The 13780-nt window shown below is 37.5% G+C and overlaps 1 protein-coding gene across 3 annotated transcripts in view; it reads left to right on the top strand.

Annotated features, from left to right (window-relative positions):
• Nucleotides 1-12410, top strand: part of TENT5D (terminal nucleotidyltransferase 5D) — a 287933-nt gene extending 275523 nt beyond the window's left edge. For all 3 annotated transcript variants that reach the window (XM_070783895.1, XM_070783897.1, XM_070783898.1), the window contains 2 exons: nt 3176-3235; nt 9678-12410. In XM_070783895.1, the coding sequence (XP_070639996.1) occupies nt 9697-10869 (1173 nt within the window). In that variant the 5' untranslated portion in view covers nt 3176-3235; nt 9678-9696 and the 3' untranslated portion in view covers nt 10870-12410. The remainder of the gene's footprint in view (nt 1-3175; nt 3236-9677) is intronic.
• The last annotated feature ends 1370 nt before the right edge of the window (nt 12411-13780 follow it).

Here is a 13780-nt window from a genome sequence, read left to right as displayed (position 1 = left end):
TTGTCTTAGGAAATTGCCATCAGATCAGATCAGATCAGTCGCTCAGTCGTGTCCGACTCTTTGCAACCCCATGAATCGCAGCACGCCAGGCTTCCCTGTCCATCACCCAACTCCCAGAGTTCACTCAGACTCACATCCATCGAGTCAGTGATTCCATCCAGCCATCTCATCCTCCATTGTCCCCTTCTCCTCCTGCCCCCGATCCCTCCCAGCATCAGAGTCTTTTCCAATGAGTCAACCCTTCGCATGAGGTGGCCAAAGTACTGGAGTTTCAGCTTTAGCATCATTCCTTCCAAAGAAATCCCAGGGCTGATCTCCTTCAGAATGGACTGGTTGGATCTCCTTGCAGTCCAAGGGATCTTCAACACCACAGTTCAAAAGCATCAATAGGCACCCCAATCTTCAGCAGTCACCACCCTTCTCAATCAGCAGCCATCAACATTGGGGAAAAATCCTCCACCAGCAAAAGATTATGATTCACTGAAGGCTCAGGTGATGGTTAGTTTTTTTTAGCAGTAAAGTATTTTTAATTATGCACATTTTTTTAGACAATGCCATTGCACACTTTAATAAACTACATGCATGCATGCTAAATCGCTACAGTCTTGTCTGACTCTTTGCGACCCTATGGACTGTAGCCTGTCAGGCTCCTTAGTCTATGAGATACTCCAGGCAAGAATACTGGAGTGGGTTGCCATTTCCTACTCCATTAATAAACTACAGACCAGTGTAAATACAAATATCATATGTACTGAAAACCAAAACATATATGACTTGCTTTATTGCAATATTTGCTTTATTTAGTAAGACAGACATAGCTTCTCATTTAACCTAGGGTCTTTATCAATCTCACCGTACATGGCTGTCTATATTTTTTCTACCTCAAAGAGTTCAGAATGAAGGAAGAGTGGCTCCAACATGCCCCACACTACAAGGCTTGTGGGATCTTATTTCCCTGACCAGGGATTGAACCTGGGCCCTTGATGTTGAGAACCCAGAGTCCTAACCATGGGACTGCCAGTTAATTCCCAATATTTGCTTTATTGTGGTTGTCTGTAACCAAACTCAAAGTATCTTTGAAGTATGCCTGTAATCTGAAATATTCTATGGAATCATCCCTATCTCTATAAAGGAATATTTGTTCTGATTTGGTGACCATTCTAAGCATTGCCTTAAGATGATATAGGTGGATATTGTAGGAATTTAGAAAAAGAAATATGCATGATTACTGTGGACTCAAGGTAGTTGAGATACATAGATAAATTGTTCATATGTAGTGATAACTTCAAAATACTCATGTCTTTCAAGGCAAAGTGAGTTAAAAGTGCATTAATCTTCAATTTCAGTCCTATCAATATTATGCATATTAGAAGCAGACTTACTGTAATCAGGCAACTAAATCACTGAAGCTCTCTACTGTCACAGAGATCACTTTTATCCCATTTAAAGCAACTCACTCACTTTGCCTTTCACTGCTTTTATTTCTTAAATTATTTTATTTTTTTAATTGGAGGATAATTACAATATTGTGGTGATTTTTGCCATGCACAGACATGAATCGGCCACGGGTATATATGTGTCCTCCCATCGTGAACCCCCATCCCATCTCATTCCCCACCCTGTCCCTCTGGGTTGTCCCAGAGCACTGGGTGTCCTGCTTCATGCATCAAACTTGTGCTGGTCATCTGTTTTACATATGGTAATATACATGTCTCAATGCTTTTTTCTCAAATCATCCCACCCTCACCTCCTCCCACAGAGTCCAAAAGTCTGTTCTTTATATCTGTGTCTCTTTTGCTTCCCTTTCATGTAGGATCATTGTTACCATCTTTCTAAATTCCATATGCATGTGTTAATATATAGTATTTTTGTTTCTCTTTCTGACTTACTTCACTCTATATAATAGGCTCCAGTTTCATCCACCTTATTAGAACTGACTCAGATATTTTATTATCTCTAACTGGTATCACATGCTATGGGTTAGCACAATAATCAAGCAAAAAAATGTTCTCTGCTGGGAATTTAAAAAAAAATTAATTTCTATTGGAGTATAGTTCTCTTATAATGTTGTATTAATTTCTACTGTTCAGCAAAATGAATCAGCTATGTATATACAAATATCCCCTCCCTTTTGGACTTCCTTCCCATTCAGGTCACCATAGTGCATTAGAGTCTCCTGTACTATACAGTATGTTCTTACTAGTTATCTATTTATCAGTGGTGTATATATGTCAATCCAAATCTCCAAATTAAAAAAAAAAAAAAAAAAAGGCCTGTTTAGATACTGATAGCTTACAGTGTTTAGTGAATGGTGCTGCCAGATTGATGGTCTCTGAAGAAGATTTAACTCTGGGACCAAAGACATGGCCTCAATCACTCAGAGCTTTTGTGTCACAGACAAAACTGGCTAGTTGGGCTAGGGGCATGGTTTTCACTTCAGTCATGAGAGGTCCCGGGTTCATATCCTGGATGAGCCCCCAAGATGATAGTTTAGCATATGGTGAATGGTGGTTGGTGCCAGATTTGTGGTCTCCAAAGAAGATTTAATTCTGGGACAAAAGATGCAGTCTCAATCACTCAAGAGCCTTTGTGTAGCAGGGCTTTTATTAAAGTGAAAGTGATAGAAAAGGCTTTTGACATAGATATCAGAAGGGGGTAGAAAAAGTACCTGCCTCAGTAGTTTAAGCAGACCATTATATACTTTTATGTTAGCTGTTAAGAATAGATAAAAGGAATGCCTCAAGGTTGTGAAAATTTTCCCCAGACCCTTTCCTGTAACATACATTCTGAGATGACAGCAGCATGAGATTAGCCAGAAGGAATGGGTTAACCCAGAGCTTAAGGCTGTGAAAGTTTTACCCAGACCTTTTTTCATAACATACATTTTGAAATAACATTGGTTCAAGACTAGCCAGGGAGAGCTTGATCTGAGCAGCATGTCCCTATGTGAGAAATATTGTTTGTAACCATTAGCTCTTGGCCTAAAGAAAGCTAGTTTTTAGGCAAGATAGATTGTTGTCATAGTAACACAGAGCGTAAGCAAAACATGTCCTATGTGAATAAGGCAAAAGCATGTATGAATTTAAAAAAATATTTGCTGCCTCCTCCTTCTTGGGGGTCCTAGACACTCTGAGACTTCCTGTCAACCTGCTCTCTCCCTGCTTTTTTCTTTTAGGAGAATATTGCTGCTGAAGAGAAAGGGGCAAAGAAATCTGTCTATAACTGCTTCCTGCTGGTGAGTGGTGCTGACCTTAAATTGTTGAAGCAACATTTTCTCCTTACCCTTTGATATAGGGTCTCTGATCTAAGAGCCCCAAGTAATAACTAGAGGAGGTAGTAGAAACTGCAGGGGGATGAACAATCATTTGTAATTTAAAAGCTTTCAAACGGTTAGAAACAAATCCCATTATACAGACACAAATGTAAGGAGCAAACAGCAAGAATAAGATGATTACAATTATTATAGTCAAGATAGTTTTTCACCAAGGAGAGCTTGTAAATGAAGATTACATATGTGACCAGAGTGGAACATCAGGGGAGTCCATTTTGAAGAATGACCAGAATCTCTGTATCACCATTATTTTGTCTAGGAAGTTGTTGTATTCTTTAGAAAGTAAAAAGGTAGACACCAAAAATCAGTAAAAGAGTTATTGTAATCAGTGGTCCAAACAAGAATAAGAATCAGGTTACATTTGGTAGTAATTTTGATCCTGGTCTAGATAGAGTCAACACTTGGGTTGCCCTGTTTATAAGAATGGAACAAATCCAGTTAGAAGTAGTTGAAACGGTGACATCTGAACTTTAACAGACAAATCTTGTAACAATTTTAGTATTTTTTTGAGGTATGAGAAGATGTAAGAACTTGGGCTCAAGAAAAATTGTTTTCCTGAAAATATCTGACTGTCTAAAGTCCTGTTTTTCCCAGAGTACAGAGTGAGTGCCTAATTTCTGATTTCTACCTGAATTCCTCTCAGGGGATGTTGCCATGTTTTAATCTTTGTAGAGGCAGATAGCAGAGAAGGCAATGGCACCCCACTCCAGTACTCTTGCCTGGAAAATCCCATGGACGGAGGAGCCTGGTAGGCTGCAGTCCATGGAGTCTCTGAGAGTCGAACACGACTGAGCGACTTCATTTTCACTTTTCACTTTCATGCATTGGAGAAGGAAATGGCAGCCTGCTCTAGTGTTCTTGCCTGGAAAATCCCAGGGACGGTGGAGCCTGATGGGCTGCAGTCTATGAGGTCGCACAGAGTCGGACACGACTGAAGCGACTTAGCAGCAGCAGCAGAGTCAGATAGCAAGTGCCAGTTTTCAATCACAGGACCCCATCGTGGCTATGAGTTTGACCATGGTTTGGGGACATTTTATTGCCATCTTGTAGGAAGGTTCATTCCCAGGTCTGTTGAAGATTTCACTGATAGGCCACTCAGTGTGCTGTTACTGGACTAGGCCCTTTGAATAGCAAAAGTTTCTGGACCACATCTGTCTTACTAGCCTCTTGGTCTAGGAAAATAGTCTTGTCTTGTTGCTTCTTCTCATATATAGAGTCACTCTATTACAATTGTTGTCACACACTTGATAATGTAAGGGACAACACTTTCGAAACAGGCAACATTATAAGTAAGAACTTAAGTCAAGAACTTCCATTAGGTATAGCCCAGTGATATCTCCAGGTTATCTGATTTAGTTTGTTAAATGACTATAGCCTGTTGTTAATCTCCTGGTTGTAGATCTTGGAGCATCTGATCTTTATTTACAGATTGGTTACTGAGATAAGCTTTAAACTGAGAGTGTCTTTTTAATAACTTAATTAAACCTCTTGGCAATATAACATATCAAAAGCCATATTCTAAGAAAATTTTGTTCTTTTAATAGGGAAAGAAAACCAACTTCTAGTTTGGCACTGGCTTATATTCAATGTGAAACAATAGTTATACTTAGCCCAAGTAATAATAAAATATTTCAAAGGCAGTTTAATGTCTTAAAGTACTTATGCCATGCACAAAACTCTCTTCCACTTGTCACATACTTTTTGTATACTTGCTACAAACCTTTTTTACACTTTCTGAATTCATCATTTTATTTTCCCACTCAGAGAACAATCACCTATAAGTCAGACTTAACTTCCTTTTCCTTTAATAAAATGTAATTCCATCCCTTATGTCTGTTTATTAAAAACATACATCTTACTTTCCTTCAGCAACTATGACAAATTAACCTCAGCAATATTATCCAAAGACGAAGACCACTGAGACATATATAAATCTGGACCAACAGAGATCTCAGTTTTTTGCTTGAGATTTAAAATGTCTCTTTGTCCTTTTTTTCCCCTTGGCTTGAAGTTCTGCTAATTTGCTCACAGCTGGAGTTTCAGACAGGGTGGGCTGAATCTCTCAAGGACATGGAAAGTTAACTTCACGATTTTTCTAGGCATGTTTTTGCTTCTCAGACAGGATCATAGTTCCAAAAAAAAAAAAAAAAAGTATTTTAACAAGCTAGTTTTTTCCTAATTGTACATGTAAAAGGAACCAGTTTTGCAGTTTTAAAAAGATTTTATTTTAATCAATTTTCACTGGATTCTAAAGAATATCATGGCCATCCAGTGTCAAAAATGTCATCTCTCCTTCGTAGCTAAAATTTAAACCAAATTGGCTCTGATGACAGGGGCAGACTGACTGATAAGATGTTGTTCCAGCAGGGATTGTCTCTCTGGGGAGATCTTCTCTTAAATCAAAAAATGCCTGAATATAAGGGACTTTTTAGGCTCTGGGGATCAAACTTATCCCAGTTTTTGAAGATGCAGTCTAAAGGGGTAGTACTGGAACTATATGAAGCTCCCATCTATAAGAGAGAAAAAGCAGCATTCAGCACTTTTGTTTCTCTACCAGAGGCATCCTTCCCTGCTCTAGATGGGGAAGAGGTAGACTCTCCATCAAAAGCTTCCTCTTTCTGACCATCTGGTTGGACTTCATCTACCTTACTGACAGGTGCATTGTTTGTTTCATCTGGCCCTCCTCATTCTACCACTGAGCAGGGGTGGAGATGTGCCAGGGGTAGACCCTGCAGCATCCCAAAATGTATGTTTATGTCTATCCTTACTCTTTCCACAAATTGGGGGGGGGGGTGAAGATGCACCCAGGGGTGGACCTGGTGGCATCCCAAACTGTCTTAGTTGTCCGCCTTCCTCATCTCACAAGCAAGGATGGGTGGAGATGCACCAGGGTTGGACCTGGGAGTATCCCAAATTGATGTCCAGTCCTTTATCATCAAGATCTTTATTTGATTTCCCCTGATGCCACCTGGGGTGTTACAGAGTAGCCTTTTGGTGTGCTTTCCATGTACCCAAATCTTGGATTCCATGATTTGTTTTCTCAGAAATCTCATGTTTGCTAGCATTGCCTCTATCCATATAGTCCAGAGGCATGAGCATGACAAGGACTCATCTCTGGGTTTCTAGGATCTCATGCAGGCTGCCAGGAGAGTGATTTCTTGCCAAGGAGATGTTCCTAGAGCTAGAGCTCCACCTAGCTCCCTAATGTGTTCCTGCTTGCAGTTTATAAGAAAACAGCTGAGATATAACTTTTGATCTCTAATAAGGTTAGGTACTATAGTACTAGCAAAACTTGAGATGGGGATCTAGCTAGAAGAACACAACAGCATGAATTGAAAAATTCTCCAAAAATCTACAATCTGGCATACAAGGTTAGCAGCTTCAATTCCCTCAAGGTTAGTAGCTTCAATTCCCTAAGCAGTTATGAAATGGTCAAAGAGCCCAGGAAAAGTTGACCAGGAAAGGAAAAGTTCAGACGATACGCTCATCCATTTTTTGCTGCTCCCCTCATGGGGACAAAGGACACCTCTTTTCATTGGCAGGATTGTATAAACTCCATGTCAAAATCCCCCTTCGGGGCTGCCTTAAGCAATATGAGGCACATCCATGGAACCACAGAGCCAGACACAGCTATCACTCTGTGCTTGGTTGTACATCTCAGGCTCAGGGCATTCACACAAACAAGACACCTTAGTGTTACTAAACTGGAGGTTTTACAGTAAAAGAGCACTGGTTTCCTGTCCAGGCTGTAACAGATTGCTTATTTTTGGTTGGTTTTATTTACATATAAAGGTCCTGGAAACTTTTGTATGGAAACAAATTTGATAACTTCAGTAATGTCAGTATAGCAATGTAAATGATCTTTATTTTCAGATTGTTAGTGATTAGAAGTAGGGATTAAATGAAGATTGTAAGTGTGGGGTTAGGCCATTGATTTATTTTTCCTTTTTGACACATTACATGGCTTGTGGGATCTTAGGTCCCTGACCAAGGATTGAACCCAGGCCTTAAGCAGTGAGAGTACATAATCATAACCAGTGGGTCACCAGGCAGTTCCCTCGGACATTGAGTTTTTAACTTTTACCTAATATTTAACAGGAAATTTGCCATTCCATAAAGAAAATTTTCCATTTGCAAAATAAATTTGCATTTAAAAAAGGATTTGGGGAACGTACAGCACACCAGGGTTCCCTGTCCTTCACTATCTTGAAGTTTTCTCAAACTCATGTCCATTGAGTTGGTGATGCCATCCAATCATCTCATCCTCTGTCACCTCCTTCTAATCCTGCCCTCAATCTTTCCCAGCATCAGGGTCTTTCCCAGTGAGTCATTTCTTCATATCAAGTAGCCCAAGTATTGTAGCTTCAGCTTCAGCATCAGTACTTCCAATGAATATTCAGGGTTGATATCCTTTAGGATTAACTGGTTTGATCTCCTTGCAGTCCACAGGGACACTCAAGAGTCTTCTCCAGCACAATTTGAAAGCATCAATTCTTTGGTGCTCAGCCTTCTTTATGGTCCAACTCTCACATCCGTCCATGACTACTGGAAAAAACATAGCTTTGACTATGTGGACCTTTGCTGGCAAAGTAATGTCTCTGCTTTTTAATATGCTGTCTAGGTTTGCCATAGCTTTTCTTCCAAGGAGTAAGCATCTTTTAATTTCATGGCTGCAGTCACCATCCACAATGATTTTGGAGCCCAAGAAAATAAAGTCTGCCCCTGTTTCGATTTTTCCTCCCTCTATTTGCCATGAAGTAATGGGACCAGATGCCATGATCTTAGTTTTTTGAATGTTGACTTTTAAGCCTGCTTTTTCACTTTCCTCTTTCACCCTCATCAAGAGGCTCTTCAGTTCCTCTTCAATTTCTGCCATTAAAGTGGTGTCATCTGCATATCTGAGGTTGTTGATATTTCTCCTGGCAGTCTTGACTCCAGCTTGTGATTCAAACAGCCCAGCATTTTGCATGATGTACTCTGGATATAGTTAAATAAGCAGGGTGACAATATATAACTTCGACATATTCCTTTCCCAATTTTGAACCAGTCCATTTTACATATACAGTTCTAACTGGTGCTTCTTGACCTGCATACAGGTTTCTCAGGAGACAGGTAAGGTGGTCTGGTATTCCCATCTCTTTAAGAATTATCCACAGTTTATTGTGATCCATACAGTCAAAGGCTTTAGTGTAGTCAATGATTCAGTAGATTTGAAATAAGATGATTCTATTTGCTATAGTTCTACTGGGGAAATACACAACATAAAAGGCTAAATATTTAAACTCTGTTCTAACACCTCCCTAGTTAAGCCAAGTACGAATACTGTCTACATAAATCTGTCTTAAGCTCTGTGTAATTTTTATTTCTGGAATTCGGGAAAGAATGCCTAAACCCAAATCTATGTCTATAATGAACTTCATTTACTAGGTTTATTGTTTAAATAGCTTTAAGAAAGTATTTGAAGATCCATGTAATAACTATAAATGTACCTAATTAGATCATAATGTAATTAAATTTAGTTATATTTATAATGTCTATAATTTTAACTTCCTAATACTCCCCCAAGTATAAAATTTTCTAAGCATGTCATATTACAAATCTGCAGAAATCAAAATTAGGAATCTTATGCTTTTGTATGTAATTGTTCTCATTTTGGAGACAAATGTAGTAGTAGAATTTCTTTTTTAATGACATTCTTTATTTTCTTCAACCAGCATTTCTTTAACAACTACCAGGAACATAGAAGAGGTTTTGCATTAGGTACTCTCCTTACCCTCAAGCAATTCAAGGAGTTCATACTGTAATAATGGACTTCAGTAATTTTCTTAAAAATGAGAGTAACAATATATATATGAAACAATAATATAATGATGCTTTTGGATTAAAGATGCTATATATTGCTTTTAAATAGTATGCTGTTCAATCAGTTGTGTCTAACATACACAGACATGCTATCTGATCTCACTTTAAATTCATGACAGTTAACCTCTATTATATACCATGGTTGTCTTGTGAACAACATTTATACCACCAAAGATACTCATTATAGTGTTTATAAAGAAAGATTGAGAAAGCCCACAATTTCACATCAAAAATAATTACAACTCTAACACATCTGTGAGAATGTTTGTTTACATGAACCAATCAATCTAACAATTTTGACACAATCATAGTGGCCTTTATTTCACTTATATATTTGAACACAGTTAGATGCACTGATAATTTACTGTCTAGTATTAGTTTTATTTATGTTTAAGGTAAGTCTATGCTTGAGTTTTCATATGCTTTAGCTAAACGCTGATTTCAAGATGCTAAATTTCTTCTCAATATTTTGTTTACTTTCTAGTTGATCTACTGACCTCATAATGTCTGAAATCAGATTCAGCAATCTCACTTGGGATCAAGTTATAACACTGGATAAAGTGTTAGATGAAGTAATTCCAGTTCATGGAAGGGGAAATTTCCCCACATTGGCAGTAAAACCAAAAGATATTATTCATGTTGTGAAAGATCAACTGATAGAGCAAGGAATTATTGTTAAAGATACTCGATTGAATGGTTCCACAGCAAGTTACATACTTGCAAGCCACAGTGGAATCAGCTATAAGGATCTGGATGTCATTTTTGGTGTTGAACTACCAAGTGATCAAGAATTTCAGGTTGTTAAGGATGTAGTTCTAGGTTGTCTATTCGACTTTTTACCAAAAGGTGTAAAAAAGGATAAGATCACCCTGAATACCATGAAAGAGGCTTATGTGCAGAAGATGGTTAAAGTTTGCAATAAGCATGATCGTTGGAGTCTCATCTCTCTGTCAAATAACACTGGGAAGAATGTCGAGCTAAAATTTGTTAATTCACTCAGACGACAATTTGAATTTAGTGTAGATTCCTTTCAAATTGTCTTGGATCCCATGTTAGATTTCTATACTGACAAAAATGGTAACCTAACCAATGAATGCTATCCTGTTGTGGTAGCTGAAAGCATGTATGGAGATTTCCAAGAAGCAATGACACATTTACAGTACAAGCTTATATCTACCAGAAAACCTGAAGAAATTAGAGGTGGTGGCCTTCTGAAATACAGCAACTTGCTGGTTCGTGACTTTAAACCAGCTTGTGAAGCAGAAATCAAGACCCTGGAACGTTATATGTGTTCTAGATTCTTCATTGATTTTCCTGATGTAGCAGAACAGCAAAAGAAGATTGAATCATACCTCCGCAACCATTTCATAGGTGAAGAAAAGAGCAAGTATGACTACCTCATGACCTTGCATGGAGTCGTGAATCAGAGCACGGTTTGCCTCATGGGGCTTGAAAGAAGGCAGACCCTCAATATGATTGCCCTTATGGCTTTAAAAGTACTTGGAGAACAGAATATCCTACCTAATACAGACAACGTAACTTGCTTTTATCAGCCTGCTCCATACTTTGTTGCTGAAGGAGGATACCCTACTTATTATGTAACATCTGGACCACCACCTATATTCTTTCAGCCATACCACCCACTGCACTTTCATGTGCCAAATGGTATGATTTAAACACACACACACACACAATAGAAACTTTGCTTTAATTAAACACCTTCTAAAAGCAAGTTTCCAAATTTATGCAGTTACCAACTATTTTATAATTTACAGCTTAAACCATCATAGTAAATACAATATCATCTATGAACTGACCTTTTTAAATGATCTTCAAATGTTATTGATTAGCTATAACAACTTTCAAATATTGTGGACCACTTAAAATGATTTTCAAATCTGACTGACTACTTATAACTCAAATTTGCTATGACAAATACATTAGAGATGACTGAATATTTGATTAAAATATAAAAGAACAGGCTCATGTTTTAAAATCCAGAGGTACAGAAAAGACCAGTGCAAACAATTCTGTATTCAGTCAGTTCCTTTGCTACCTTTACTTCATTTCTTTTTCTAGTGAATAGTACCGTCAATGAATTTTCAATGCCTAACAAAAATGCCTAATTTCAAAGACAACAGATTCAGAAGACATTAAAATCCTAGACTTTGCAAGCATATATTTTGTTTCCTAATTGATTTAGATACAAACTCTTAATACAGTTTTAAGGAACACTGAAAAAAATGATTCTGGAAAACACTGGACATTAGTAATTTATCAACTATCAAGTTGATTTGTGGATCTGAAGAATAATACACCCAGCTGGACAGCCAATACTGTGACCATTTATACAGATTTCTTCATTTTTTCCCCCAAACAGTTGAAAAGAATGAAAATGACCAACTCTGAATGTGAAGTTTTCTATTATCCTCTGGTTAAAAAAAAAAACAAACACTCTAAATGTCAAAAAGCAAAAAGCTGACAGAGGATTTTATCCATGGCATTTACCATTTTTATGACCTATATGACCAATGTCTTAATATGTGGAGATTTTAGTGTTAATAAGTAAGTGAATATATTTTCATTATTACTCGCTAAAGCTTTTTTCCATCTTGCTCTTACCAAAGATGTTTCTAACATGACACTCAAGTGCCTCCTCATGTGAGATTTTGCATAGTGCTGGAATTTATTCAACAATTTTATATGTTCATCAAGTATCTGAATATCTACTCACTATATCACATATTCTGCTAGCAATATGCCTATGGGAATAAAGCAATATTTTCTTCCTATAATGAAGAAAAGGATCCATGACCAATATTACCTGGGACGACAGGAGGACCTATCCTGAATGAATATAAATAAGGCCCTCAGATAACTTCACTATTTTTACTTGCTTCTGAATTTTTATTAGTTTCCATCTCAGTTTTCATTGGCCATTTCAAGTTTTTCCATCACAGCATGATCCAACAGGCATAGTCTGAGAATTTGTCACTTAAATGACTGTCCTTAATCCATCTTCTCTGTATTACGTTATTGGACTCAAGAAGTACACCAAAGATGGCATTTTCAAATGACCAGTATTTATGAGATGTTTTTTTCACCACAGTACCTTTGGCTATTAGTATATTTTTAAAGAGTTATATTATTCATATATATGAATATGAATCTATATAAATACTATATATGTATCTCACAAGCATGAAGCTTTAAAACATTGTATGTATTCAATATCTTGCTTGGGACAAATAAAGAATTTACAAATGCTATATTAAAAAGAAAATTCAGTAGTCTATTGGCGGCATAATGTATTGGCTAAAAATGACTGATCTTTCTGTCTTAATATATGCTTTAGTTTTCAGTTAATGAGAGTGCTTGTGTGTAAAACTGACGAATTATATGCTATATTAACAGTACCCCCCCAAAAAAAAATTACAAGATGTATGCTGCTGCTAAGTCACTTCAGTCATGTCCAACTCTGTGCAACCCCATAGACAGCAGCCCACTAGGCTCCCCTGTCCCTGGGATTCTCCAGGCAAGAACACTGGAGTGGGTTGCCATTTCCTTCTCCAGTGCAGGAAAGTGAAAAGTGAAAGTGAAGTCGCTCAGTCGTGTCCGACTCCTAGCGACCCCATGGACTGCAACCTACCAGGCTTCTCTCTCCATGGGATTTTCCAGGCAAGAGTACTGGAGTGGGGTGCCATTGCCTTCTCCAACAAGATGTATAGGAAAAGTATTTAAGAATAAAAGAACTATGATAGTGATGAGTCACGGGTAAAGGTTCAGTATATTCCAGAGTAACATTTTATGATGAATAACAGAATTTTGAAGCTATTTGGAAGCATATCTTATCACCCATGTGCTTCCTTAACTTCCTTTGGTCCTACTGAGTTTGAACTCCTTCCCTAAAAAGTGAATTCCCTGTGATATTCTCCTAAAGCTTTAAATACTGCTGGAAGAATGACCTGAGAGCTGCATGTTTCCTCCTAATGTGTCAAGCATGTGTTTCCATTATAGCAGAAAAGCTTCAGAATTGGCATTTTTAAAGCTCAAATTTTTTCTTGAGAGGGAACCCATATTTGTTGAAGGAAATGGTATCACTAAAGAGAAAGCTAAAGCTTTATCTCTCATGGTTTTCTTTATAGATACCATCATCAAGCTATGCTGTGTTCTTTGCTCCCAACTGAGCAGAAAATATATATTTTTTTCATTAGCATATGAGCATCCCTCCAAGATAAGGCTAGTTGCCTTGAAAAGCAGTTTTATCTCATTCTGTTTATTAGGATAATAAATGGAAAAGCTTTTTATAAAGAAATTAATGCCAGCTTCATGGCCTAAAGGAATTAATAGAAGTTATTTTAAATATAACTCTATAGCATGTCATCCCATTACAAGAGAAAAATGGTGTTGTCTTTTCCTATTTAATTTTACACAAATTCAAGGCTGAGTCTTGGCTCAGAAGTTTGTTTTGTTTTGTTTTCCCCTCCAGAATACTAACCAGAACCAAAAAAAGAAATCTTTCTGATATACTTCTAGTGTGTGTGTATGTGTGTGTGTGTGTATATATATATATATATATATATATAT

Source organism: Bos indicus, chromosome X, assembly GCF_029378745.1.
Source record: "Bos indicus isolate NIAB-ARS_2022 breed Sahiwal x Tharparkar chromosome X, NIAB-ARS_B.indTharparkar_mat_pri_1.0, whole genome shotgun sequence".
Lineage (NCBI taxonomy): Eukaryota > Metazoa > Chordata > Mammalia > Artiodactyla > Bovidae > Bos > Bos indicus.
This window is presented reverse-complemented; position numbering and strand designations above follow the sequence as displayed.